A 27260-nucleotide genomic window follows, 5' to 3' on the forward strand; every position below is an offset into this window, starting at 1 on the left:
CACTCCGCGCCTACGCCCATTAGTCACCTACGCAGAGCCTTTCCCCTGGGCCTCCCCATTGGCTCCCCGCCCGCCCCGCCCCCGGCGGCGCCCAGGTGTGGGCGGGGCTCGGCGGCGCGGGGGGCCGAGAGCGCCCGGGTCCACGCGCGCCCCGAACCCGCTCACCGCGCGGAAGAGCGCTGCCTTCCGTGGCGCAGGCGGCGCGTGGGGCAGGTGCCTGGCCGCGTTTCCTGGCTGACTTTGGCAGAAGCCGTCCCGTCTGATGAGTCTCCCGCCTAAGGGACCGGGCGCCGGCCCGGGACCCCGCGAGCCTGGCTTGCACCCAGGAGGGCAACGGGGCTGACATCGCCCCTCCCCTCGCCTGGGACGTGATGGGACGCGCGGGAGTCCGGGGGCTCAAGACGGGAGGGAGTGGAGCTGGTTGGCCGCTGGTCCTCTCCGGCTGCTGCCAGGCTGACAATCCTGATGGGGGAGGGGGCCGCCAAGAGGTTGACTGGGACAAAGGCCTTGGGCTCTTTGTCTGAGGCTCAGTGGGGCCCAAGGCTGGCCCGAGCTGTAAACACACTCCTCCGCCAGGCGAGTCCTGCTATTCTGCCCGGAGACCCCAGGCCGGCGAGGCAGCCGGAGTCCCTCATAGTCTCAGTGCTGTCTGTGTGGATCAGCAGCAAGGACGCCTAGAACCTGCACTGCCCAAGTCAGACTGGCCCAGAGCGGGGGTTTCTCCCTCCTGCCCACTACAAGCCCTGCAGGAGCAAAAGTTGAAAGTCTGAATGAATGCATGGTGAGGGAATGAAGGTGGGGCAAAAAGCAGAGGGCATGGTCTTACGGGTCAGGTCTGGGGCTCACTTTTGTCCAGGTCCAGGGGCAAGGGAGCTATTCGGTATTGTTCAGCCCCTAAGTCACATCCGACTCTTTCTGACCCCATAGACTGTAGTATGCCAGGCTCCTCTGCCCTCCACTATTCCCCCAACTTTGTTCAAACTCATGTCCATAGAGTTGGTGATGCCATCCAACCACCTCATCCTCTGTCACCCCCTTCTCCTTTTGCTTTCAATTTGTCCCAGAACCAGGGCCTTTTCCAATGAGTTGGCTCTTCGCATCAGGTGGCCAAAGTATTGGAACTTCAGCTTGAGCATCAGTCTTTCCAGGGAATATTCAGGATTAATATACTTTCTTCTCTAGCACAAAACATTGAAAGCATCAATTCTTCTGCTCAGCTGAAGGCTCTCAGCATTCTTCATGGTTCAACTCTCACATCCACACATAACTACTGGAAAAACCATCAGTTCAGTTCAGTTCAGTCGCTCTGTTGTGTCCAACTCTTTGCGACCCCATGGACTGCAGCACACCAGGCTTCCCTGTCCCTCACCAACTCGCGGAGCTTGCTCAAATTCACGTCCATTGAGTCGGTGGTGCCATCCTACCATGTCATCCTCTGTCGTCCCCTTCTCCTGCCCTCAATCTTTCCCAGCATCAGGTTTTTTCCAATGAGTCAACTCTTTGCATCAGGTGGCCAAAGTATTGGAGCTTCAGCTTCAGCATCAGTCCTTCCAATGAACATTCAGGACTGTTTTCCTTTAGGATTGACTGGTTGGATCTCCTTGCAGTCCAAGGAACTCTCAAAAGTCTTCTCCAACACCACAGTTCAAAAACATCAATTCTCCAGCGCTCAGCTTTCTTTATAGTCCAACTCTCACATCCATACATGACTACTAGAAAAACCATAACTGACTAGAAGGACGTTTGTTGGCAAAGTAATGTCTCTGCTTTTTAATATACTGTCTAGGTTGGTCATAGCTTTTCTTCCAGGGAGCAAGTGTCTTTTACTTTCATGGCTGCAGTCACCTTTGCAGTGATTTTGGAACCTAAGAAAATAAAGTCTCTCATTGTTTCCATTGTTTCCCCATCTATTTGCCATGAAGTTATAGGACTGGATGCCATGGTCTTAGTTTTTTTAATATTGAATTTTAAGCCAGCTTTTTCACTCTCCTCTTACACTTTCATCAAGAGGCTCTTTAGTTCTTCTTCGATTTCAGCCATAAGAGTAATGTTATCTGCATATATGACGTTATTGATATTTCTCCTGACAATCTTGATTTCAGCTTGTGCTTCAGCCAGCCTGGCATTTCACATGATGTACTCTGCATATAAGCTAAATAAGCAGGGTGACAATATACAGCCTTGAAGTACTCCCTTGCCAATTTGAAACCAGTCCGTTCCATGTCTGGTTCTAACTGTTGCTTCTTGACCTGCATACAGATTTCTCAGGAGGAAGTAAGGTGGTCTGGTATTCCCATCTCTTGAAGAATTTTCCACAGTTTGTTGTGATCCACACAACAAACTTTTAATTTCATGGCTACTGTCACCATCCACAGTGATTTTGGAGCCCAAGACAGTAAAACCTGTCACTGGTTCTACATTTTCCCCCTTCTATTTGCCATGAAGTGATGAGACTGGATGCCTGATCTTAGTTTTTTGGATGTTGAGTTTCAAAGCAGCACTTTCACTCTCCTCTTTCACGCTATCAAGAGGCTCTTTAGTTTGTCTCTGCTTTCTGCCATTAGAGCGGTATCATCTGTGTATCTGCTGCTGCTGCTGCTGCTGCTGCTGCTAAGTCGCTTCGGTCGTGTCCAACTCTGTGCAACCCCATAGACGGCAACCTAGCAGGCTCCCCTGTCCCTGGGATTCTCCAGGCAAGAACACTGGAGTGGGTTGCCATTTCCTTCTCCAATGCATGAAAAGTGAAAGTGAAGTTGCTCAGTCGTGTCCGACTCTTCGAGACCCCATGGACTGCAGCCCACCAGGCTCCTCCGTCCATGGGATTTACCAGGCAAGAGTACTGGAGTAGGGTGCCATTGCCTTCTCCTTCTCTATATCTGAGGTTGTTGAAATTTCTCCCAGCAATTTTGATTTCAGCCTGTGACTCCTCCAGCCCAGCATTTCACATGATGTGCTCTGCATAGAAGTTAAATAAACAGGGTGACAAAATACAGCCTTGATGTGTCCTTTCCCAATTTGGGACCAGCCTGTTATTCCATGTCTGGGTCTAACTGTTGCTTCTTGACCTGCATACAGATTTCTCAGGAGACAGGTAAGGTGGTCTGGTATTCCCATCTCTTGAAGAATTTTCCAGAGTTTTTTGTGATCCACACAGTCAAAGGCTTTAGCATAGTCAGTGAAGCAGAAGTAAATGTTTTTCTGGAGTTCTCTTGCTTTTTCTATGATCCAATGGATATTGGTAATTTGATCCCTGGTTCCTCTGCTTTTTCTAAATCCAGCTTGAACATCAGTTCTCAATTCACATACTATTGAAGCCTAGCTTGAAGAATTTTGAGTATGACCTTGCTAGCATGTGAAAAGAGTGCAATTGTGTGGTAGTTTGAAGATTTTTGGCATTGCTCTTCTTTGGGATTGGAATGAAAACTGATCTTTTCTAGTCCTGTGGCCACTGCTGAGTTTTCCAAATTTGCTAGCATATTGAGTACACCACTTTAACAGCATCATCTTTTAAAATTTTTAAATAGCTCAGCTGGAATTCCATCAACTCCACTAGCTTTGTTCATAGTGATGCTTCCTAAGGCCCACTTGACTCACACTCTAGGATGTCTGGCTCTAGGTGAGTGATCACACCATCGTGGGTATCCAGGTCATTAAGATCTTTTTTTGTATAGTACTTCTGTGTTTTCTTGCCACCTCTTCTTAGTCTCTTCTGCTTCTGTTATGTCCTTACTGTTTCCGTCATTTATCACGAACATCTTCACATGAAATGTTCCCCTGGCATCTCCAATTTTCTTGAAGAGATATGTGATCTTTCCCACTCTATTATTCTCCACTATTTCTTTGCAGGTTCATTTAAGAAGGTCTTCTGACCTCTCCTTGCTCTTCTCTGGAACTCTGCGTTCAGTTAGATACTATCGTTGTCGTTATGTGTCCCAAAGCTCCTCACAGTCACTCCAGTGCTGTGGGTGAACCCCGGGAGGGAGGCTTCTGTACTGGGGCTTAGGAGCTAAAGGCACAGCAGTCAGTACGGCAAAGGGGCGGGGGAGGGCATGAAGGGGCCCCCTGGGGCCAGAGTTCAGCAAGCCGCTGGCCCAGGTCCTCAGGGCTCACCCCTCCCTCTCTTCCCTTTCCCCAGACAGCTGGGCCCCAGTGAGGTCACATGCTCAGCACCGCCGTCCTTCTGGCCTGTGGACACACTCACAGAGCAGCAGTGCCCCCAACACCCACCGACTGCCATGGTCAGCCAGGGAGGGCCCACGGGAGCCTCCCCAGGGTTGGTTGGGGCTGTTGAGCTGAGCGGGTGATGGTGGCAGGCCCTGTGGGTCACTCTGTGTCTCCTGGGTCTGCTGAGGTTAGCTGGGCTGTCGGTCAGCCCCTCACAGCTTCTCCTTCAGGCTGGACAAGGACGGGGCCAGGGTTCACCTGGGGCCCTGGTCTGGGTCTCCCTGGAGGCTCCTGGTAACAAACAGCCCCTCCCCTCTGGCTGCTGGTATCCATGGCAACCCTGTAGCTCCTTTCTCTCCCCAGGCCTGCTTGGACCTCAGGCCTCAGGTGAGTGTTGGGGAGGACCCCGGCTCTGAGGGGACAGAGACCGCACCAGTGAAGGACCAGCACCTTTGGGGACCCGTGCTCTAGGCTGGGGGACAGGCACTCAGGTCCTGGAGGCAAGGGTGACAGAGAAGAGATGACAGGGAATGGCTGAGCACCCAAGGACATTGTGCCAGGGGTGGGGTGGCCTGCTGCCTTGGTCTGCTCAGAAACGCGCAGGTGTAGACACTCAGGTGACTAGTAGTGTGCCATTCAGTGGGGCAGACACACACGCACACTCACACACACATACACACGCGCACCCCCTCTTGGAGAGCGACACCCCGTGAACCAGCAGGGCCGTCTGGGGGCATCATACACAAGGTTGGCTGTGTACGGAGAGCCCTGCAGGGTGCACACACCAGACCCGGTGAAGCCCCAGCACCCTTCCTCTACGCGCCCCCAGCAACATCAAGAATGGCCCCCAAGTCTTGTCAGGAGGCTGAAGACGCTGAGGAAGAGGCTCTCGCGTCTCTGGTGGACGGAGAACCAGTGAGTGGCCACATGGGGCCTCCAGTGGGCGCCGCTGCAGACCCTGTGGCTTCCACACACCCTCAGAATGCCAAGCCCAGCTCCACCAGGATGGTCTCCTCCATCAACCTGCAGTAAGGAGGGGAGGGGTGTGGTCAGCTGCTCGGGTCAGGCCAGCCAGACGGTGACCAAGCAGCGAGGGGGGCTGGTGTTTCAGGTCGGCCTTGGAGTCCCTGGACCCCCGCACCCTGCGGCTGCTCTGGGGGCAGAGGGAGTTGGAGATCCAGGCCCTGCGGTGGGCCATCCAGAATCAGCGTGAAGCCCGACACTGCCGTATCCTACAGGAGGTGGCTGGGCTTCCAGCCGAGAGGTCAGTGGTGTGCACTGGTCCCCCACCCACTCAGTCCCCGGCCCGTCCTTAACCTGGGGTTTATGTCTGATTCCAACGTCAACCACCAAGCCTGACCCCTGCCCTGACCCTGACCTATGCCTCTAGCCCCAGTCCTTACCTGGCTCTGATCCCCTGCCCTAACCCTGCTGCTGCTGCTGCTGCTGCTGCTAAGTCGCTTCAGTCGTGCCCGACTCTTAGCGACCCCATGGACTGCAGCCTACCAGGCTCCTGTCCATGGGATTTTCCAGGCAAGAGTACTGGAGCGGGGTGTCACTGCCTTCTCTGCCCTAACCCTAAAGAAGTTAATACACTGTAAACCACCCAGACCCTAGCTCCCAAGCATGTTGATGGGTGTTGAACCCAGCCTAGACCCGGCCTCCGACCCAGACGTCTTCAGGGCCTGACCCGCCTGCCTGGCCGGGGCACCCTAATGAGTGAAGAGGCTGCGGACCCAGAAGTGGAGCTGCTGAGACTACCCCTTCCCTAGGAGCTCAAGAAGTAAGGATAAGTTCCTGCAAAACCAGGTCCAAAAGCTGACGTTGGAGTTGAAAGCACAGAAGGAAAAGGCCCAACTGGTGAAGGGCAAGAGGGATCAGGGACGGGGGCGGGGCGGGGGGTGAGGCCAAGCCAGGGTGGGGCGGGCCAGGATAGGGGTCGAAAGGCCCCGCCCACTGCTGACCCACCCGAGCAGGAGAAGAAGCGTCTGGAGGAGAGGCTGCAGCAGGCCGAGGACGCGCTGCGGCAGCTGGAAGCCGAGCTGCAGGCCTTCCAGAAGTCCTGCCTCCTGCAGCTGGCCCGCTCCTCCTGGGTGGGCCGCGTGCTGCGTTCTTCCACGGGCAGCGTGGAGGTGAGCCTGGCTATGGGTGGCCCCCCAGCCCACCCTCCTTGGTCAGCTGGCTGCCCCCTTCAGACTGGTGCTTCCACTCAGGGGCCTTGGCCTCCCTGGAGGCCTGCCTCCTGGACCAGGGACCAGCAACCAAGCCTGTGGTCCCTCCCACCTGGCTCTCAGCAAGTGTGTGCCTCAGGTGCTGGGGAGGCTGGAGGGCAGAGTGGCCTTGGGCAGAGGGCTGTGCTCCCCGCCCCAGCCCCTGCCTGCTGGCCTCCTGTCCCCTTTGCAGGTGGTGACGGCAGAGACCCTGATGGACCTCAGTGACTTCTCTGAGAATGATCAGGCCCCCACTGCTGGGGAGGTAAATGAGGCCCTCCAGGTATGTTCTTGGATCTGCAGTCCTGCAGGAGCGTCAGGTCACCTGCCTGTTGTTCCCTGGCCAGGGTTTCCGGCTGGAGGATGTGGACTGGAACAGCATTGCACACCGGTACCCCAACCTCTTCACCAACCTCGAGTCCAGCTCAGATCAAAAGTAACTGCACTGGATGGGGACTCCCCAGGGGGAGGTAGAAGAGGGGAGGGCCTGCCTTGGCTGGGATGAACCAAAGTCCAGTTCCATCCTTTAGTGTCTGGGGACAGGTCATTTAAACTTTCCAAGCGTCAGTTCTCTGACCTGCAGCTTGCAGTCAGGGATGAAGGGAAATCGTTCTGGGGTCAACTGTCTACCCATGAGCCCTTTGCTCAGGTGGGGTCCTAGGGACTGGGGCCACAACTTGGTGGGCCCTGTCCCCATCTGATGGAGGTCAGATGGGGGCAGAGCTGGTGTCCAGGAGCCAGAGGTCTGGGCAGCAAGTTGGTCATGACCTGCAGGCACCCCCGGACCTCGCAGCTCCCAACAGCCTCACCGCCTGATCAGTGGAGCTCAGAGCTGTGCTGTAGGCACCAAGAGCACAATCTCAAGAGTGTCGAGTGGAGCTCCCTGCCCTTGGCGGGCACCAGCAGCTCTGGGGGTGCCGACTCCGAGTCCAGCAACAGCCAGCTGGCGGCGCATAATCGCGTGCATAAAGTAACAGGGGACCCTCCCCAAGTGCCTAGCCACACTGCCAAGCAGGTGGAGGCGCGGGCACAGAGCCTCTGCAGGGACAGTCAGGCAACATTCGAAGGTGGAGCGGGGCGGGTCTCTCCTGGTTTCTTCCCCTTCCCACGCCTGCAGGACTGTGATCTCTGCCCCAAGCCCCGAAGGACATCCCCCTAACCTCCTGGCTTTCACGGTTGCCCAGTGTGAGGCTGTGGGGGCCTCTCCAACCCTGTCCCTGGGGGTTAGGGTGGGCTTGGAGGACTCCTGCCGCTGCCTTTGTGCTCTGGCGTGAATCCACTGGCCGCCCCACCCCCCACCAAGTACTGCACGGTATTTCTCTGCTTCTCCCAGGTGCGGGGGCCCACTATCCCTCCTGCTCAGATCTGATCCCTAGTGCTGCTCCTCTCCCACACGGACCTTCAGGGCACTGCGGGCCAGGTCCAGCCTCACAGGAGATGTCCTCGGTGGACCCTGGACCCTCCAGATTGGGGGTCCCCTCCCAGGCAGCCCGCCTCTCCGTGCATCTCCAGAAAACCCACTCAGACGAACAGGGCAAGAATGGCCCGGAGCCTGAGTCTGGGGTGGATTCCCATCTCTGGCATTCCAGGCACTGTCCAAGGTGAGGAGGGGACCCAGCTGGGACTGCAGGGTCAGGTCTCCTAGAGGGACTGTGGCGGAAGGGACCCCACTGACTTGGCACAGAGCCCCTGCCTGCACTCCAGCCCCAGCCCCTCGGGCTCCTGCCTGAAGATCATGGCGGTTAGCCGCCGCCAGAGGTTCGTGCGCATCCTCAACCAGTCGCTGGAGGAGACGGTGGACCTGGGCGGCTTCGTGCTGCAGCAGCTGGTGCTCGACTTCCCCGTGTGCATGTACCGCTTCCCACCCAGCACCCTGCTGCCTCCGCGGCACCACATCACGGTGAGCCCCGCTCCCCGCGCCCCTTGAGGCCCAGCCCTCCAGCGGCCAGCCCTTCACCCGGTGCCCCTCACCCCCCGGCTCTTCCCAGGTGTGGGGTGAGGGGCCCTGCAGTACCAGGCGGCAGCAGCTCTCCTCCTTGGGCCGGGAGCCCGTCCACTTCTACTCCAGCCGAAGCTGTGTGACCCTCCTCCTGAACCCCCAAGGCGAGGTCAGAGCAGGTCCCAGCGCGGGTGGGGGGACGGGCCGGCTTTGTGGAGTAGGGGTGACTTCCGTGTTTCCCACGGCCTCGTAGGTCCTCAGCGAGCACCAGTCCCCACACTGCGTGACCCCAGTGTCCAGGATCTTCGCAGACAACACCGACTTGTCCATCGACTGTTTCCCACTTTCAGAGGCCCGGCCCGAAGCTGACCTTGCGGAGCATCAGCCCCAGCCTCGACCCCCGCGCAAGGGTCGGGTGCGGGAGGCCCGGGCTGGGCGCCGGAGGCCGGGGTGGGGACCGCGGGTCCTTCAGTGCCTGCTTCCTCCCCAGGGTTAGGGTTAGCCGCCCAGGACTTGGCAAAGACCCCAGACTCCCTGCTAGGACTGCCCCCCACCTCCCCAGGTCCCACCCTTCCGCCTGTTCTGGCCTCCCCTCAGGTCTTCCACCTCCCCAGGCCGCGTCTGCCCCGGGACCACCCCTTCCCGCTGGCAGGCTGTCTCTCACGACCCCTCCCTCGCCAGGCCAAGGGTCCAATTGCCCCGCTTGAGTACCATCAAGCTCCTCCGCCAGCGGGAGGCGCCAGTATGGCCCGAGGACGTGGCCCAGACCCACCCAGAGCTCTTGCCCTCCATCCCCATCCCCGGTGAGTGCTGAGTGCGCAGCTGGGAGGAACGTGGAGGAGGGGCGGCCGGCAAGGAGGGGGCGCCCGGCCCACCCCACCCATCCTCTTCCCAGCAGAGGTCGGGGTGGGCCTCCAGGACTGCCAGGGTAGGAAGGACCACAAAATCCGGGTGAGTGCCCCGCCCCGCCCCGCCCTAAGACCACGTCCACAGACCCCGCCCCTCCACCAGGCCCCGCCCTCAGGCTCCTCCACCAGGATCCCCCGCCCTTAGGCCCCTCCTGCCCTCAGACCCCTCCCCTCCACCGGGTCCCTGGCCTCACCCTCAGGCCCCGCCTGCCCTCAGGCCCCGCCTACCCTCAGGCCCCGCCCCACCCTCAGACCCTGCCTCTCCACCAGGCCCTGCCCTCAGACTACGCCCCACCCTCAGGCCCCGCCCTCCACCAGGACCCGCCCACCCTCAGACCCCGCCCCACCATCAGGCCACGCCCTCCTACCCCGCCCCTTCACTAGGCCACGCCCATCATCAGACCCCCGCCCCCTGCCAGGCCCCGTCCCTTCCCGTCCAGCGGCCTCTCGGGCTCCGCCCCCCCAGGTGTGCCGGAAGAGGGTGGACTGCGGCTGTCCAATGGTGGCGCTGTCGGTGCAGAGCACGGCTGAGAGCAGGTTCGGCTTCCGCTTCCTCAGCTGCCCGCCCATCACCGTGGACACTCGCTGGCCGCTGTAGGGCCGGGCCTGGCGGCCTGCGCCCCCAAGTCTCCACGACTGTGGCGGTGGGGCAGGAAGAAAGCACGGGAGGCAGACGGTGCCGGCTGCATAATTTATTGAACGCCGCCTACCAAGTAAACCGCATTTCTGTACACCTGAGAGTCGAAAATGATTCCTTTGGTTTCCGGGAGGAGGGAGCTGTCGTCCCATCCCCACGCAGGGAACCCCACCGGTCCACCAGGGTTGGCCGACGGCAAGTGCTTCTACTTGGGATCGCAGCAGCCCAAGGGTGGCTTAGAGCCCTGGGTGGCTGGAGGGCTGGCCAAGGACTGGCCAGGGCCCAGTTCCACCCACTTTGGCCGGGGCCCAACCTGCTTTCTCTCAGGCCTGCTCCTCAGGGAAGGCCGGGCCTCACGGAATAGGTGGGCGGCAGGGCCAGTGGTGGGGACTTGTGCATTCTCTCCTGGGCTCTACCTCTTCCCCTCTTGGTGGTCCCAGCTCCTGACTTCCCTCCACCAAGAGGGTCCTCTCCTGTACCAGGCCCACTTCTCCCCTGCCCAGCATGCTCGCCCAGGTGCTCTGGATTCTATGAGGCCGGAGTGCAGCTGGGCCTTCCACGATTGCCCTGGGGCCCTTGGCCACCCGCCAGGCCGGCCTGGCAGTGGGGAGGGGTGTACATGAGGGTGGGGTCGGGCTGGGGTGGTCAGTGTCAGGTGCGGCATGCCCCGGAGGCTGGGGGTCTGGCTGCTGAGTCTGGGGCTGGCTTTGGGCCTGGACATCCCTCTGCTTGAGGACTGGGGCCTGAGGTCACTTCTCGGGCTCTCAGAGCAGTCACTGGAGCCAGCCCCTGACCCAGGCCAGGCCCCAAACTACCCAGGGTTCTGAGCCTACGCCCCCGGAACTGCAGATCTGTGGACCCCCAGGAGTTGCGGCCCCGGTCTGGCTTGAAGGACTTGGGGGGACAGGGGATCAGGTTGTACCCCGAGGTCCTGGAAGACTCTGGGAAAGGAAGAAAGACAGCAGGTCAGACAGGGCCACCGGGGCCGGGCCCCACAGCAGGGCCGTAGTGTCTGCTCACAGGCAGGTGGTGCCGGGGTCATTCCCAAACCTCCCCCGGGCAGCGAAGCCCTGGCACCCACCCGAGGGCAGGCTGGGTGGGTGTGTTCGTGATCGCCCAGTGCCCTCCTGGACACTGACTGGAGTAGGAGGTCCTAGCACCTCTCTGTCCCTCACTGGCTGTCACTCCTCCAGCCACTCCTGCAGGCTGCCTGCCCGCGCTCCCTCGCTCTCTCCTCTCCGGCCTCAACCAGGTGGTGAGGTCCTGGCTGTCTCAGGCCCGCCTTCCCCAGCCCCTCCCCCAGGCACAGCAGCAGCACAGCCAGTGCGGAGCTTCGGCCCTGTCCCTGCTCCGTCCTGGCTTCTTTGGTGCCCCCCCCACCGACACCCCCCGCTCCGCAGGGTCGTTCAGCCGACCTTGCAGCCCCTGCTTACAAATGCCCGGGTTTGCCTGCCCAGTTGTTCTGCAAGTCGGTTCAAACCTTTCCTCCAGGAAGCCCCCCTCGCCCCTTCTCTCTGCCTCACAGCCCACGCGTTGGCTCTGCTCAGCCACGGTCACTCGAGCCAGTGTCCCTGAGGGAGGGTCTTGCCTGGCTTAGTTCTGCCCCAGCCCAGGACAGGCCCTGTCTGCAGAGGAAAGGCAGTAGCTGCCACCCACCACCCCCCACCGTGGTCTCCTGCCCACCCACCTGGGGGCCTTGTTCCCTTCGCTGGGCTTGCGCTGTGCTCCCGGGAACCTCCGCTGGTCTGCCCCATGTGTTGGCCCTGGCCCCTCCCCGGGCCACTCACTCTCATTCAGGGCCCCTCTGGCTCCGCATGCACCTCCCTTGTCGGGAGGGCCTGCCCTCTCCCTCTTTCAGCCAGCTGACCCGGCTGCCTGGCCCCTGGGCTCAGGGGAGGGGAACTTGAGCCCCCACCCCCAGGAGAGGCCCTCCCTGCCCCTCCCGCCTCAGCCCGGTGCTGCTCTGCGGTGCTGGCTCTGTCAGGCAGGCTACCTGGGGCCAGGCTTGGGGGGCTGCGGTGAGGCTTGGGCCCAGCCTCGTCCTCTTGCTCTTCAGGGCCCCTCTGTGGGCCCCAGGGGCCTGCGGCCCCCTCCTCCCAGGACTCTGGGCACCTACTGGGAAGGGGGCTGGGGTGTGGGCAGGGGAGGTTGCAGCCTGCTCCTCCTTTGGAGCAGATCCCAGAGGAGTGTGACTTGGGGCAGCCTTGGGCTCCCGTGACCCGACCCTCCAGCCACCCGGGGACCAGCAACCACTCAGCCAAGGCAGGTCCCAGCCACAAGGCCCCCCTACCCCGCCCTGGTCAGAGCACATAGGGTGGCAGGGCTGGGGTGTGGGGCAGGTGGCACCCACCGCAGGCGCAGCTCCCTCAAAGCCTGAAGCCCGGCCCAGGCCAGGAGGTCATGATCGTCGGCAGGGTCAGGCTCCGAGGCGGAGGCCCTGGGGGCCAGTTCTTCCAGCCTGGGAGAGGGCAGCTTCTCTGGGTGCACCCCAGCCTGGGAAGGGAGAGGACTGGCTCAGGGCACGGCCTGCCGGGGCTGGGGGCTGGGTGCTGCCCGCCGTGGGGGCAGGCTGTACCTGGCACCCGTGCCGACGCTCCCGCAGGCCTTTGGTGGGGTTCCCACAGAGGACCCGGCCGGCGCCTGGAGAAGAGGGTGTGGCTGGGCCTGGTTTGGGGCCTCAGGGCTTCAGGGCAGCTTCACACTGAGGCGGATCACCTACCGTGGGTGAGGTTGCTGGTGCCATCCTCTGGGGCCGGGCCCTTGGGAAGGAGGCCTTCAGGCAGGGGCATCCCGGGAACCAGCAGGGAGAGAGGCCCGCGCCTGGGGGCCCAGGGCTGGGTCTCAGGCAGGCACAGCTCAGGGCTCAGTCTCCACATGGGGGAGCCGTGGGTTTGATCTGCCCGAGGGTCAAAATCAGAGGTCACCAAGGCGCACGCCAGTTGATCAGCCAGGAGTCCCCCGAGCTGAACCCCGTCCACGGAGCCCACCACCCTGCGTCAGTGTGCCTGAGGCCCCGAGTCACGGGATGGCAGGTTTCTCCCTTCCCTCTGTGGATGGTGGGGGAGGCCTGCACCAAGGCTGCTCCCAGGGAGGGTGTCCTGGCCTGGGGTTGTGTGTGTGCAGGACTCTGGGGACAAGGGGTCAGGTCTGAGAAGGGACACAGGAGGCAGCCTGCGGGCGGGACCGGGGTGCAGCCCCTCCTGGGGCTCTCAGGTGAGATCCGCAGGCGGGGCGGGGTGGCCCCAGCCCGAGGCGCCTGGACGTGGCTGCGTGTACCCGGCCTGGGGAGCAGGCTGTCTAGGGTGCAGCCCTCCTTGATAGCCTCCTTCACCAGCAGCCAGTCCTGGTCCAGCTTCTGAGAGGCCGGCAGGCCCGTGTGTGCGGCAGGCAGCTCGTCCAGGACCTGCAGCTGGGGGATGAGCTTCCTGACCTCTGCCCTGTAGTTGTAGCCCTGGGGCACCTGCGGGTGGGGGCGGGCCTGAGTCCAGGGGACCCATCAGGCCAGCTTGGGCCTGAGCTGCTCCCCCAGCCCCGCTGTGGGCGGGGCTGGGGAGCCGGGATTTGCTGGGGCCAGGCCCGCCTGGGTCACTCTGGAACCTGAGGGACTGCTGGGACCCTGGGCTGTTGCCCACGCATGATCACACTCTCCGGGCTCACTGCCAGGGTCCAGGGCTGCCCTCTGGCCTGCAGGGCTGCCCTGAGTTTGGAGCTTAGCCCCGTGGGCGGTGGAAGCAGCCGGGCGGGCGGAGGGAGCTCTGGCCGAGGTGGCGCAGCCCCCAGCATAGGGGCATCTCTGAACGGGGCCTGCAGGGTGTGCGCACATGACTCCACGTGGAGACTGCGCTCCACATGGCGTGTGCACAGACCTCTCCTGGGAGCACACATGAGCCAGGGCCTGGCCCGGGTATGTGTGGCCCTTTGGAATCTAGGGGGACATGGAGGCGGCCACCGGGCCCCCAGCAATATGAGGAGGAGCTCCTGGTGAGGAGGCCCCGACGTGCCCTGGGCGGGTCCCCCGGGATCTGCTGCCATCCGGCCCGTTCAGGTGGGCAGAGCAGTCCCCTGGCCGGCCGAGGAGCTGGCAGCACAGATTGCCTCCCGCCTGCTGGTGTGCACCTGGTGGGTTGGGCCAGAGCCTGGCCACAGGCAGAGTGGGTTGCCCTCCAGGGTGAGTGTGGCCAGCTGCGGGCACAGCTGCAGGTAACGCAGCTGCCCCAGGTCCTCCACGCAGTTGCCTTCTAGGTCCAGCACCTCCAGCTGCTCCAGCAGGCACAGCGGGCTCAGGTCCCAGATGTTGTTGTAGGAGAGGTAGAGTTCCTGGGGGGCACGGCAGGGGAGGGGGTGCTCATCAGGGCCGCACCCACCTCCTGCCCCCTGTCCGCCCCCCACCCCCGACAGGGCAGGGCAGGCCCACCTTCAGGGCAGGAAAGGAGCTGATGCCATCCAGGTCGGCCAGGCCGCAGCGAGCCAGCCAGAGCACCTGCAGGTGGCTGAGGGAGGTGCCCAAGTCCCTGCAGAGGGCAGGGCGCTGGTCAGTGCTGTCTTGGGGTGAGGCGCTGGTCAGTGCTGTCCCGGGGTGGGGGGCTGTGTCGGTGACTGCACAGGCCCTGTGCCCTGCCTTGTGCCCGCCGCCACCCACATCTGCTGTCTCCAGACGCGGGGGCCGCTGGGACCGGCTTGTGCGGCCTCCGGGCCGAGGAGGAGCTCCAGAGCGCCCGGCTGCCTGCCTTCCCTCCTGGCTGCAGCCGCTGGAGGGCCCAGGCCTGGCTGCAGGTCGCCCTTGTGCTAGATGGCAGCTGCCCACTGTGGTGGACCTGGCCTCCCCAGCGGGGCCAGCGGGGGCCCTCCCTCCCGCTCTCCCCAGGCCTTTCTTGCGGATGATTTCCCCCCTGCAGCCCCTCCCCAGCCCAGATGTGCCTGCAGGAAAACCCCTCCCCGCTGGGACTGGTCTGTGCCACCTCCCTCATGGTGGCCGCTGCCCCGCGGGTGGGCAGACCAGGGCTCTCCATCGGCTCCTGGGATGCACTCGTCTGCTTTCTCTCCTAATGTCCTCTACTCTCACGTCTGGAGCTCGGCCTCGCCCGTGTGGCCTCGTCATCAGCCCCTCTCTCTCCCGTTTCCAAGCCTGCCCCTTTCCTCTGCTTTCTGGGAGGTCCCGTTGTCTTCCCACGTTGCTGTTAGCATCACACATTTAATTCCTAAGCGCCCTTAGCTGTTCTCTCATAAGTCGAATGCTGTTTTTGTTTTGAGGGTGCAAGAGGCCATGTGTTCTTCTGTGCCTCTCAGAACGTCCCCTGAAGGCGCCTGGACAGCTCATTCCCTTGGCACTGCCTGCAGCCGCTGAGCCTGCGGCCTGCGTGCCGCACCTCCCGGAGCCCACGTGCCCAGGAGCCTGTGCTGGGCACCAAGAAGCCACCACGATGAGCAGGCCTGCGCACCTAGAGAGGAGCTCCTGCTCGTGCCAACCAGAGCAAGCCTGCACACAGCAAGGGAGGCCCAGGGCAGCCATAAATAAGTTAGTCAATGTTTAAAAATTGTTAAAGGTATCAGAATAATACTAGTAATAACCAGAAAAATCAGAGAAGATAAACACAGCCCAAGGCTGACTCTTTAAAAACTTACAGACAACCCTTTGGCAAGACTGATCAAGGATAAACAGAGGGACCATGCAAATTAATGTATGGGACTTAAAAAGAGGAATAATTATGGTCTTGAGAGCAATTTAAAATAGCAAAAGACCATTAAGAACCACCTATACACCAATATTCTTGAAAACCCAGAGACCTGGTATCGAAAGACAGAAAACTAGGGCATTCCCTGGCAGTCCAGCGGTTAGGAATCTGCCTTGCAGTGCAGGAGACATGGGTTCAACCCCTGCGCCAGAAAGTCAGGTCCCACCTGCTTCACATCAGCTAAGGCCACACACCACCAGTACTGAGCCCACACGCCCCAACTACAGAACCGACACGCTGCAACGAAAAATCCCACATGAGGCAACAAAGATCCCACGCGCCACCCAATGCAGCCAAATAAATACATGCTTTTTTAAAAAAGGAAAGAAAAGTAGATTAAAAACTACTAAGGAAATTAGACCGTCACTAACGCCCTCCCTCCTCTCCGCCCCTGCCAAGTCCCCGGATTTGGATCAGTTTTAAAGTGCATTCTATTATGGAATAGTCAATGTCTTCTACAATAATTTCTTATACAGAAGTTTTTCTAAAGAAAAATTAGGCAATTGAAAAGAACAGTAGAAGCGTGGGTCTGAGTCAGTCCTTGATTCCAGGACCAGAAAAGTACAAATTGGACCATCAATGGGCTATTACTCACAAAGACAGATGTGAAAATTGTGAAGCAAATATTTTAATGCTACAGATTTAAAAATAGCTCATCAAGTAGTGTTACTGCAGGAATGTAAGGATGAATTACAAAATCTGTCGATGGAATCCAGTACACAATCAGACTAAAGGAGAAATATCACTTTATTATCATGTCAACAGATGCAGAAGAACCCAGACGCATATCCGTTAAGATCAGGAACAAACCAAGGACCCCTGCTACTGTGATTGCCACTGTTTAACATCATGTTGGCTAGTAGGTCCTGGCCAAAGCAAGAAGACAAGAAAGAGAAGCAGGAAGATTAAAGTGAAAGGCAGTGCTCGCAACTTGCTGATAATGTGACCATCAATATAGAAACCCAACTGAATTAACAAATTATCTGAACTAACAGGAGACTTTGGCAATAATGTTTAAATACAAAACAAAGGTACAGTGTTACCAGAGGTAACAGACCCGTTTATGAAAATCAATTGTTTTATTGGTTAGAAAAATCTATCCCAAATCAGCACAGTGTTTTTCTAAATTTGCAATGACCAAACAGAATACCACAGAGACAGGGCCTCATCCAGGATTTTATCAAAACACTATGAATATGTGGGAAGTAATTCAGTTCTGGTTTCAGGGAGCCCAGCCTTCAGAAGAGGCTGGTGTCCTGCCCTGTCCCAGGCGGCAGTGGGGTGCACAGGTGGGGGTCCTGGTTAGCCCGCTGCAATCACAGTTCCATCCCCTCGAGTGGCTAGTGTAAGAGAGTGCACACGTCGCACAATTCTGGCCAAAGAAACACAGGAAGAATGCTGGGAACCTTCTCGTTCTTACCAGCTGATGGCACAGAAGGGCACATTTCCTGTTGTGGGATGAACTGCATCCCTGCAAATCCATGTGCTGAATCCTGACCCTCAGGACCTCAGAAGGTGCCTGATGTGAAAATTGGGTCTCTGCAGATAGCATTAGTAGAGATGTGTGCACATGTGCTAAGTTGCTTCAGTGGTGTCCAGCTCTTTGCAACTCCATGGACTGTAGCCAGGGGGCTCCTCTGTCCATGGGATTCTCCAGGCAAGAATACTGAATTGGGGTGCCATGCCCTCCTCCAGGGGATTTTCCTGACCAAGGGATGAAACCTGCATCTCTAATGTCTCCTGCCTTGGCGGGTGGGTTCTTTACTACCAGCACCACCCGGAAGCCCCAGTGGAGATGAGGTGGGCCCTGATCCAATACGACTGGTGTCCTTTTAAAAAGGGGAAATTTGGATCCTGACACTAGGAGAAGAAGGCTACACAAGGTGAAGGCAGGGACTGGGGTGAGGAACGCCAAAGATGGCCAGCAAGCCCCCAGGAGCAAACAGCAAGCCAGGTTCTCCTTCTGCCCCAGGAGACACACCTTCATCTTGACTCGTGACCCCCTGACCTGAGTCAATTTCTGCTGTTCAAGTTGCCTAGTTTGTGATGCTCTGATGAGGCAGAAATAGCCTTCAAACATCTTCTTTAAAGTTTATCAGTTGGAATGCTTTCAGCTGCAAGTTACAGAAACCTGTGTCCAGTTGGCCTAAGCAGTGAGAAAGCATTTATCCCTTCAGTGGGCAACTGAAAAGCGAGGAGGTATGTGCATACAGGGCCTTCCCTGGTGGCTCAGTGGCAAAGAAGCTGCCTGCAATGCAGGGCTGCACGCAGGAGACACAGGTTTGATACCTGGATCAGGAAGTTTCCCCTGGAGGAAGGCATGGCACCCGCTCCAGTGTTCTTGCCTGGAGAATCTCATGGACAGAGGAGTCTGCTAGGCTCTGGTCCATGGGAACACAAAGAGCTGGGCACGACTGAGATGACTTAGCATGCACGCATGTGTATACAAAAAAACTGACTCACATTGTTGTACAGCAGAAACTAACATAACAGTGTAAAGCAATTATACTCCAATTTAAAAAATAAAGAGTCTATTAAAAACATAAACGCGCACATGAATATGGAGAGCTATACCATTTTCGTGGATGTATGCAACTTAAAAATCAACTGAACATGTGACTTTTAAAAATTCTCCACTCCCCCCCAAAAAAATCCCGAAGGATTAGGATGTGTGAAACTCAACAAACTGATTGTAAAACTCAAAGGCAAGAATAAGTGTCCAGGAACAGCTAGGTCAGCTTGGAGAAAGGAAAACTCTGATGAGGGTCACGTGTCGCAGCACAGAAGCACAGAGCCACGCCGTGAAGACTGAGCTCTCACCTCCCCAGCGTGCCCCTGTGGCCTGGGGAACACGGACCCGCCGGGCACTGCGGAGTGGAACTGGGTCCCCATCTTACAGCAGGAGTGGGGGCAAACGGGAGATAAGAAGGATTAAAGGCCCCAAAGTAAAAAGTGAGACCACAAATGAATAGAAGAGAAGACTGTCTCCAAGGCCTTGGAGGGGAAGAGGTGGGCGAACCTCCTGAAAAACTCCCCTAGCACCAGCCGGAGCTGATGGGTAGAAAGTCAGAATGAAGGGTCTCTGCTTGAGTTGGTAGGGGAGGCAGGGTGGAGAGTCGCAAAGTCTCCAGTGCACCCAGGCTACACAAACAGCCCACAGAAATAGACAAGGAGAGGGCAGGACTCACTGAACAGTCGGCATAAGGGGACACACCCATGGTCAAGGGGTAGTGAAGACCGTCCCTTTGGTCACCGCGATAGTCCCCAAGTTAGTTGTGTCACTGGGGTTCCCCACCCAGCAGTCCTGGCAAAGGAAGGACGTGCCGGGTGCTGGCTGGCCCAGAAGTCGGCCCCACCAGTCCTCATGTCAGGACACCTTCAGGGGCTGAATTCCCCCTTAGCTTTGGATGAAGTGACAGTCATCACACGAGACGCTTCCCAGCCCCGTAACACCGCTGAGGCTTTAGAGTCTCGGCCATCCGTGTCGGCTAAGCTGGAACACTGCCCCCTTGGACCGTCATGTTGAGTCGGGTCCCTTTCACAGATACTAGCTCACTGTCACACCATGGAGATCTACAAACTTTTTGGCCAAGTTTCGGGATTTGATAACAAAGATTTCCTGCATTTTGTACTATTGTTATTAAGGAACAGAACGCATTTTTACATAAAATTTATGATGCAATTTTTCCTGGAATTGACTTTTCTAGTGTTTTTTTTTTGCTTGAAATCAAATATTTTGTTTCGTTACAAATGGTACATCGTATTTAATTTCATATCTTCCACTTCTCTTTATAGTTTCCATTCTTCATATATTTTCTATATATTTTTATTGTTCTTTGAGCTAATGTGTAAGCCTTAATGACGGAGAAAGTATGATTTTTTTGTCTCTGTTAACTTACAGGATTGATGTCTTTGTCATAATATGGCTGAAGGTGAAGTGAAAGTGAAAGTTGCTGAGTCGTGTCCGACTCTTTGCATGGACTCAGTACAGTCCATGGAATTCTCCAGGCCAGAATACTGGAGTGGGTAGCCATTCCCTTCTCCAGAGGATTGACCCAACCCAGGGATGGAACCCAGGTCTCCTGTATCACAGGAGGATTCTTTACCAGCTGAGCCAGAGGGGAGCCTTATATAAATAACCAGCAGTATAAATAGACAGTTGCTCACGAGTTACTTCATTTTCTCCCCTGAAAATAACTGGACACTCAGAGCCCATTTAAAACATCAGGAGAACTTTCTAGATTTGCAGCTGGCCTCCTGCTGCCTCAGGACAGCTGTCTAGCTGCATAAAACACTCCGTTTGCTCAAAATCGCAAATAAACTCTGATATTACTTCAGCATCGTCCTTTCCAGCCCGACCAAGTAAGTAAACATCTTACTATGTCCTTCATTTTGCACTTTGTCTTTTAAACTAGTTATCAAGATGCTCCTGTGTTTCACGTGGGGCCCGAGGCCCGGCTGGTGGTGAGGGTGTGGGAGTGCCCCAAATCCTGAAGCCAGATGGCAATGCACTGTCCAGCCTCATGGACGGGGGTTTCTTTGCCAAAGGTCGGTGGGCTCTTCTGGGGACCGCACAACCTGCGGTGAGCAGCCCAAGCCAGCCCGCAGGCTCCAGGCAGAGTGCATCAGCCTCAGCAGGACCAGGGCTGGGCGTTAGAGCCAGAGACAGCAGGATGCCCGGGGGCCCCCAGGCCGAGACCACCGGGGCACTCACCTCAGGGAACCCAGGCAGCTGCCGTTCAGCTTCAGCTGGCTGAGGTTGGGCAGGTGCAGCCCTGTGGGGCACAGGGAGAGAGGTCAGTGCCGGCCCTGCCACCCTTCGGTGGCACCAGCGCCCTGGTCCCTGCAGCCTCTAGCTGCTGAGGCCTAGGGCGGCCTTGGGGCCACATGCTGACGCCTGAGGCTCTGCTCGAACGAGGCAGGCCAGGGTGTACAGGGCGCCTTGAGTGGGCAGGGCCACACAGGAGGCCATGGAAGCACCGGACTCTGGCGGGAGGGGTCCCAGCTGGCGTCCATGCACCGAGCGTGGGTCTTGCCCCCAGGCCACTCCCGCGACTGGCCCCTGGGCCCTGCAGGCATAGCCAGGCCAGAACCTCCATTGGCTCACACCCTGGGCTCCAGAGCAGGGGACCCTAGGGCCCCGGGAGGAGGCTCTGAGTCAGGGCTGCCTCGGAGAACAGGACGCCGACACAGTCTCTGTCCTCAGTTCCCAGAGAGAGGTGTGCAGGGCGGGCCGTGCAGAGGGGGCATCCAATGACCAGGGCAGGGTCCGAGCAGGCAGACCCTCCAAGTGCAGCCTGGCCGGGATGGTGGTGGGTGTGTGTGGGGAGGGGCTCTCACCGAGGCTCCCCAGGCTGCTCTCACGGGTGTTGACACACATCTCCAGCATGCTCACCAGTCGGAGGTCATCAACCTGGGCCAGGGCCTGCTGCAGGGGTCAGGGGCGTCAGCCCTGGAACCTAGACTGCAGTCACACGCCCTCCATCCCACCCTCCCAGTGAAACTCCTGCTTTTGGCTACAAGGCTGGAGCAGGTGCGGGCATTTCCCTGCCTCACCCACGTCAACTCCAGCCACAGTCAGCTCTGGCTGGCCCATAAGTGTGATGTAACAAGAGTGGAGGCCGTGACCCTGTGTGGCTGGTGGGGCCATTGCCAGAGCAGGGCCTGCCCGGGGGGAGGCTTCATCCTAATGAGACCCACGGAACAGCCCCAGTGCAGCTCGGGGCCTGAGCCCCGCCCCACTGAGCACGGCCAAGCCCTAGCCTCCCTCATACCCGGGGACAGTACACTTATACTGTAAGCTGCTGAGTTTGGGAACTGTTTGTTATACGGCGTCACTACAGCAATAGCTGACTCATACAGAACTTGGAGACCTAGATGAAGCTCCAATAGCTGCCATAGCAAAAACGGAATGACGTGGATTGGGCACTGGTGGCAGGGCTGGGGGTGAGGGATTACTAACATGAGTAACATATTTAGTAACATGAGTGTTACTAAAACTGGAGAGATGGAGACACAGGTCATGTGATAATGCAATTTTTTGGTAAAAAGTTTCCAGTGGAAACCTGGCTGGCAGAAGACACACAGAGTGAACTTCTGGTGGTGGGTAGAGAGGTGCCCAGCAAGATGTGGGGAGAATGAACCGGCCACGGCTCACTGCGTTTGATGAGGCCCTGCAGGAGGCAAACTTCAGCTGGAATGGGGAGAGCCCAGGCGTTCTGAGACCTGTGGCTCGAAAAATACAACGGCTTCTCAACTCAAATCAGTGACAAGAAAAATGAAGAAAGGCGTGGAGTTAGAAAGACCCCATGAGATTCGGCCTCGGGGAGAAACCGGTTGCCAGGCACTTGCTGCCCTTGGGTGGTGCTTGGAGGACCAAGGCCTGAGACCCCCGGTTCCAGTGATTGAGTCTGCAGAGACAGAAATGCTGCAGCAGCTGCCAGTGGAGTGGCTTTGCATGGTTGGCACTGGATACAAGTGTGCTAGGAAGCACGCCCGCCGAGGGCCACGGCCTGGACCGAGGTTGACCGTGGTCATCAGAGACCAGGAGTCCGGGCTTCTCTCACACAGGCAGTGAGTCTCCCCAGCCAGAAGCTGGGTGGAGGACGGGCAGGTTCCAGGGTGGGCGGGGTGGCCCTGGTCAAGGCGCCCGCCCAGCGTAGGGGCTGGTACGGCAGCTGACCTGACGTGACGGGTCCATGCTGGACCCAGACCTTGGGCACTGCTGTGCTGCAGGCCCGGCTGGAGGGCAGGCACACGGGGGCCATGGGGGCTGGGGAGGGGCCCTCGGGAATGTCCCATCCACCAGCAGTGACCAGACAGTGTGAGCCCTTCAAGTTGGTCGGAAAGGTGGGTGGGGTCCTGGGGCACCCAGGCTTCCTTCTGCGGACTCTTGGTGGTTGCGTCACCCCAGGGTCGCCAAGGGTCCCCTCCCGTGTGCCTCTCACATGGGTGCAGGCATGTGTAGGGGTGGAGGGCCACTGGACTGCACCGAGACCTCAGCATGGCCAACGGTGGGCGGGTGAGGGGTGTGGCCAGGAAGGGAAGGGCCCCACTGCCAGGAGTGCAGGGCTGCACCCTGGGGTCGCCAGGCGGGAGCCTGCAGTCAGAGGGTCTGCAGAGCCTTCGGGGCCTCAGGGTGGGGGGGGGGTAAGCATAAGCACTGCCATAAGCACCCCAGGTTTGGGAGAAAGGCTTCCACAGCTGGATCAGTAGGGCACTGAGCCACCCCGCCGGAGCAGCCCCCAGATGCCTGCTGCCCGCCTCTGCTCGCAGCTTGTGAAGTCTGCGTGCTGCGTGCTCCGGGGGCCTGTCACCCTGTTTCCACAAGGACGAAGGCCCTTCTATCTGGTTCAGGGTCCCTGGAGCCCCACGCACAACAAATCCGTGGAAGGGCCTGGCTTGGGCCCTTCTGGCCTGAATGCCGAGGGACTTCTGTGTCCCCAGGCACCTGGGGTTGGCCCCCGGGGGGAGCAGGGGCCCTGGGGGCCGAGGGCATCTGGCAGCCAGCCGAGCCCAGCCCCGCACTCACCAGCCTGGCGGGCGACAGGCACTCCTTCGCCAGCTGCTCGCTGTGGCCGTGCCCACTGCGGCCTGGGGCCTTGCTCTGAGGCTGGGGGTTGTGCAGGCCCTGCGAGCTCAGCTCCCGAACCTGGATGCTGGCAGTGCTCGGCCGAGACCCGTGGGCTCCGTCCCGGGCCTGGTCCATTCACACCCAACCTCCTGGGTGCAGGCAGAGAGCAAAGCCGGTCAGCCTCTGCTTCTCCTCTGATCCACAGCCCAGCTGAGACCCTGCAGAGCCGCTGACAGGTCTGTGCACACAGTAAGCCCCCCAAGCCTCTCTCTGGCCCAGAGAAGGCCCGACAATGAAGCCAGAGCCTGCCTGGGCCCTTACGGTCCCTCCCTTGGCCTGGACTCGCGCTGTAGCCTGGGCAGGCCGCCCTCCCGGAGCCTCTGCCCATCCTTCAGGGTTCTGGGGGGGTGCCGGCGCTAGCCTGCCCCTCTGGAGCCCCATGGAGGCTGCAAGCCTGGGGCGCTGCCTCCAGGTCCCATTTGCTCCTCTGCCACTGGGAGTAGCAGCCAGCTCTGCCTCGGGCCTCGTGTTGTCCTCCACCGATGGTCTCTGAGCCTGGGGCCTTCAGGACCAGGGTCTCGGGCACACCCCCCACCCCTGTGCCCACCAAACCCCCTCACCAGGAGGCAGCTGCCTTTTCCCACCGTGGGTCAAACATCTGGGCACGAGGGTGGCATGTGGCCCCAGACGGCGCCTGCAAGAGAGTCGAGTCGGCCTCCTGGTCAGGTCACGGTGCCCGAGGGACCTGGGACAGGCTGGGCCAAGGCCACAGGGCTCAGAGTGAGCAGCGCAGAGGCGGTGGGGCTGTCAGCCTGGACCCTGGCCCTTAGGTCCTTTCAGCCATCCTGGCCCGGCTGATGGGGGAAGACAGCCATGTGGTGACCAACACTGGGGGCCCTCTGGGTCCCTCCAATGCAAATGCTTGGTCTTCATTCCAATCCCCTCTTCCCTCCATGCTCAACTCCACTCTCTCCAAAAGGGGTGCCCGGCCTGTTGCTCTGGACGGTCCCTTGTGGGCTGGTCTCCCTAGGACCCTGCCCATCTTTGGTGTTACCCCCAGGCCACAGAGGAGGGGGCCCACCTGCACCAGCCTCAGCTGGCATTGCCCCTTGAAGACCCAGGTGCCTGTACCTGGCCCCAGACCCTGGAATCATCTCTGTGAGTAGAGCCAGAAGACTGTGTGGGCCATCTCGGCTACTTCTGTCCACCTTGGGTCAAGGCGTCACTGGCCCCCCGCCTGTGCTCCCTTCTCCCTTCCTGGACTTATTCCCTAAGACCGAGCCCTTCCTGCAGCCCTAGGTGTTTTACGACTCATTCAGTTGAGTGAGCGCCTTGCCTGAGACAGTGTGGGTTCTTGTGTGGGCAGAACCAGGCTCACCTGCCATGTGCAGTGTGCAGAGCAAGGGCCCTGGAACGTTCCCCCCACATCAGTCACCGCGGCAGGTGCAGCTTCCGGCCACTGCTTTTGTCTATCAGCCCCTGTGGGTGGTCACGATTCACCCTCCACATTGCATCTGGAACCACCCACCCCGGCCGGGGCGGTGAGGGGTGTCACCCTTTGTCAAAGAGGGTGGCAGGGAGTGGTGGGCCTCGGGAGAAGTTGCCTGGGCTACCAGATGCCCACGTGTGAAGAGTGACCACACACTGAGGAACCCAAGGAGGTGAAGCCATGCAGAGGAGCCTCAGGGAAGAGATTCATGAAATTTCTGGCCAGGATTTCTTTCCAAAAGTTCTTCTGCTGCCCGCTTTTCTCCAGCTGGTGAAAGTCCTTGAGCCTCAAAGGACGACCCCAGCACCAGGCCCCCTGGGAAGATGCTGCCCCCCACCCCAGGATGCCAGCCTGGGGCTCTGGGAAAGGTCTGGGCTGGCCAGTCTACAGCTTGGGAAGCCAGTGGGCCACCCTCTTCCCTCTGTGCCTGAGAGCAGCTGACCTGAGGTCCTGCCCACGACCTGGCCCAGGGTATGGTCCCGTTTAGCCAGAGGTCCTAAGGTCCAAGGAGCAGGGCCTGGGTAGGAGGCTGAGGCTCTCAAGACACTGTCCCCTCACGTTCACTCACTGGCCTCGACCTGTCCACTCTGTTCATGGCCTTGATCCCCTCCTGCCCTGCCACTCCCTGAGGCCCCAGGCTGGAAACCTGGGGGCCCTTCTTCCCCTATGCACAGGGAATGTCAGCTTCTGGCCGCACTCGCTGCTTCTCCTGGTCCCCTCCACCTACCACCCCTCTGAGGTCAGGGCTTGAGGTTCCTCCTGTACTGGTGACCTCAAGACCCTCAGCAGGGCCAGGGATTGTGGGATGGGCCCCAGGGAAGCAGATCTGACATCACAGGGACCCCCCTGTCGTGGCCGCTCCATCCTCGGCCTCCGTTCTCCCCCTGGCACAGGGTAAACTGTAGCCCTGCGGCCCCAGACCCAAAGGTGCGCTCGGCTCTCACCTGATGGGGTCGGCCCCCGTGCCCCGGCCGAGGCTCCGGGAGCCCTCCTCCGCCGGGCGCTCCCTTCGACTCGGTAGTTCCTGCGCCGCGGGTTGAGGGCTCTGGGCGCCAAGGCAACGGGGGCGGGGCCTCAGCTGAATCCGCAAATATTCTCGAGCCACGGGAATCCTTAGGCTCCGCGCGGTCCAGCCACGCCCCTTAGCGACGGTTGCTGGGGCGCGGGGGGGGGAGGCCAACCCGGTTGCGGGGTTCGCGCTGGTCTCGCCCAGCGCACGCGCGCGCGCGGCAGGGCCACTCCCACAAGGAGGGACGCTGGAGAGGGGAGACGCTGTCTAGCCCGCGGGGCGCAGACGAGCCCAAGGTCTGCACCCACAAAGGTGGCGTGGGGTGGAGACTCGCGCCCACCTTTCTCAGGTGGGAGGCGCCCCTGTCGGGCGGTCCCTGAGACCAGGGCCCTGCAGGGTTTACCTCCGCCTACTTGTGTGGCCCAGGCCACGACGAAAGGACCCTCTGAAGACGAGGGAACTGCACCTGGACACCTGGAGGGGAGTCCAGAGTGTCCGCGCCGGCGAGGGGCGCGGCCACCCGCTGTCATTTACACGCCTTTACTGCGCGTCTACGGGCGTCAACCGGACACGTGGGGTTGGCGCCGTGCTGGAGACGGGAGCGGCCCCCAGGGGTCCGCCGGGGTCGAGGCCGGCAGCGGGATGAGCTCCCGGGAACTGCGCGGAGCCGGGGCGGGAGGGGGCCGAGAGGCGCGGAGGGTGGGGTTGCCAGCTAATGCCGGAGGAGCAAAGGTCTGGGCTCACGTGAGACGCACCGTTCTTTCCTGTAAATACGGAGGATGCTTTTATGCGTTACAGTGAAAAGTTTTTTAATGTTAAAAACATGCATTTCTGAGCGTCTTTAAAGGAGATACACTGTGCACATTTACGCTTGGGGTGCGGTAGACTTCAGTTTAGCTCCCCATAGCAACTTCGGGGGTGGATTTGCTGGGTATGGGTTGTTAGCTAAGATTCCGCAGGGCTGGGACCTGGGGCTTCGGGGAAGCTCCGTGGGCAGGTAGTCTGCAGGGGCTGCCCATGTTTTGGGAGGATAGCGGTGATGGTCGGCGGGGCTGCGCGCTACGTAAGAGAGAAGCAAGACCCTGGGCACTGGCTGGAAACACTGGGCCGGACTCGCCGTTCCGCGGGCTCAGACGTCCCCGCCCAGACGAGGCGCCTGTACGCCGCCTGGCCCAGGGCGCAAGGCCGAGCCGCTCCCAGGACCCCGCGGAAGCTGCCAGGCGCCCCTCCCGGAGCCACCTGCGCCTGACCCTCTTCTGGGCAGCCCCTCCGCCCTTCTCCGGCCTCAGGTCCCGGGCATCCGCGGGGCTGAAGACGCGGGCTCTTGCCTCCCTGAGGCTTAGCCCTCGGGCTGTCGCCTCCTTTCCGGGCCCTGCGGGGGACGGCGCGGACCTGGGCCGGGGGCGGCGTAGGCGCAGCGGTGCCCGGCGGGGGTGCCCGGGGTCCGGCGCGGGGCTCCGGGAGCAGCGCCCCGCCCCAGTCCACACCCGGCCGCGGACTCGCTTAGCCACGGGGTCTCTATCTCCACGCGAGGCCCGTCTGCTCCCGGGAGAGCCCGGACCTCCCTAGGGGACGCCGCCCCCCGGGGCCCGACGCTTT

At 59.8% G+C, this 27260-nt stretch overlaps 2 protein-coding genes across 5 annotated transcripts; one reads left to right on the forward strand and one right to left on the reverse strand.

The window, feature by feature from the left end:
• Positions 1–91: 91 nt before the first annotated feature.
• On the forward strand, positions 92–9954 carry LMNTD2 (lamin tail domain containing 2). The gene is made up of 16 exons (XM_070782563.1): positions 92–781; positions 4136–4551; positions 4994–5192; positions 5276–5428; positions 5937–6024; positions 6141–6296; positions 6568–6639; positions 6722–6810; positions 7149–7441; positions 7708–7975; positions 8079–8274; positions 8363–8482; positions 8567–8763; positions 8995–9116; positions 9209–9264; positions 9688–9954. The coding sequence occupies exons 3-16, from the start codon at positions 5005–5007 to the stop codon at positions 9817–9819; spliced, it is 2130 nt and encodes a 709-aa protein (XP_070638664.1). The 5' UTR covers positions 92–781; positions 4136–4551; positions 4994–5004; the 3' UTR covers positions 9820–9954.
• LRRC56 (leucine rich repeat containing 56) lies at positions 9899–25718 on the reverse strand. Of its 4 annotated transcripts, none has more exons than XM_070782566.1 (14): positions 25597–25718; positions 24542–24642; positions 23784–23857; positions 23122–23312; positions 20931–21015; positions 20305–20365; positions 14273–14369; positions 13975–14175; positions 13135–13318; positions 12578–12754; positions 12434–12498; positions 12209–12351; positions 11852–11985; positions 9899–10799 (listed from the first exon to the last, which is right to left on the reverse strand). In XM_070782566.1, exons 4-14 carry the CDS (start codon positions 23296–23298, stop codon positions 10510–10512), a joined length of 1614 nt encoding a protein of 537 aa, XP_070638667.1. In that variant the 5' UTR covers positions 23299–23312; positions 23784–23857; positions 24542–24642; positions 25597–25718; the 3' UTR covers positions 9899–10509. The 4 variants fall into 4 exon arrangements, with proteins under 4 accessions (XP_070638667.1, XP_070638666.1, XP_070638665.1 ...); XM_070782565.1 differs by having other exon boundaries at positions 20931–21018; positions 24542–24632; positions 25597–25656; XM_070782564.1 differs by lacking the exon at positions 24542–24642 and having other exon boundaries at positions 20931–21018; positions 25597–25637.
• Positions 25719–27260: the final 1542 nt, after the last annotated feature.

Source organism: Bos indicus, chromosome 29 (genome assembly GCF_029378745.1).
Source record: "Bos indicus isolate NIAB-ARS_2022 breed Sahiwal x Tharparkar chromosome 29, NIAB-ARS_B.indTharparkar_mat_pri_1.0, whole genome shotgun sequence".
Lineage (NCBI taxonomy): Eukaryota > Metazoa > Chordata > Mammalia > Artiodactyla > Bovidae > Bos > Bos indicus.

What these genes read in the sequence shown, in the direction of transcription:
- LRRC56 (XM_070782565.1), bottom strand. Translation starts at nt 23,298, where the DNA reads ATGGACCAGGCCCGGGACGGAGCCCACGGGTCTCGGCCGAGCACTGCC. An exon ending in GCCTGTCGCCCGCCAGGCTG is followed by an intron (nt 21,019 to 23,121) that starts GTGAGTGCGGGG and finishes TGACCCCTGCAG; the next exon opens with CAGGCCCTGGCCCAGGTTGA. An exon ending in CACCAGCAACCTCACCCACG is followed by an intron (nt 12,499 to 12,577) that starts GTAGGTGATCCG and finishes CCTCTTCTCCAG; the next exon opens with GCGCCGGCCGGGTCCTCTGT.
- LMNTD2 (XM_070782563.1), top strand. Translation starts at nt 5,005, where the DNA reads ATGGCCCCCAAGTCTTGTCAGGAGGCTGAAGACGCTGAGGAAGAGGCT. An exon ending in GCTGGGCTTCCAGCCGAGAG is followed by an intron (nt 5,429 to 5,936) that starts GTCAGTGGTGTG and finishes CCCCTTCCCTAG; the next exon opens with GAGCTCAAGAAGTAAGGATA. An exon ending in GGAAGGACCACAAAATCCGG is followed by an intron (nt 9,265 to 9,687) that starts GTGAGTGCCCCG and finishes CCGCCCCCCCAG; the next exon opens with GTGTGCCGGAAGAGGGTGGA.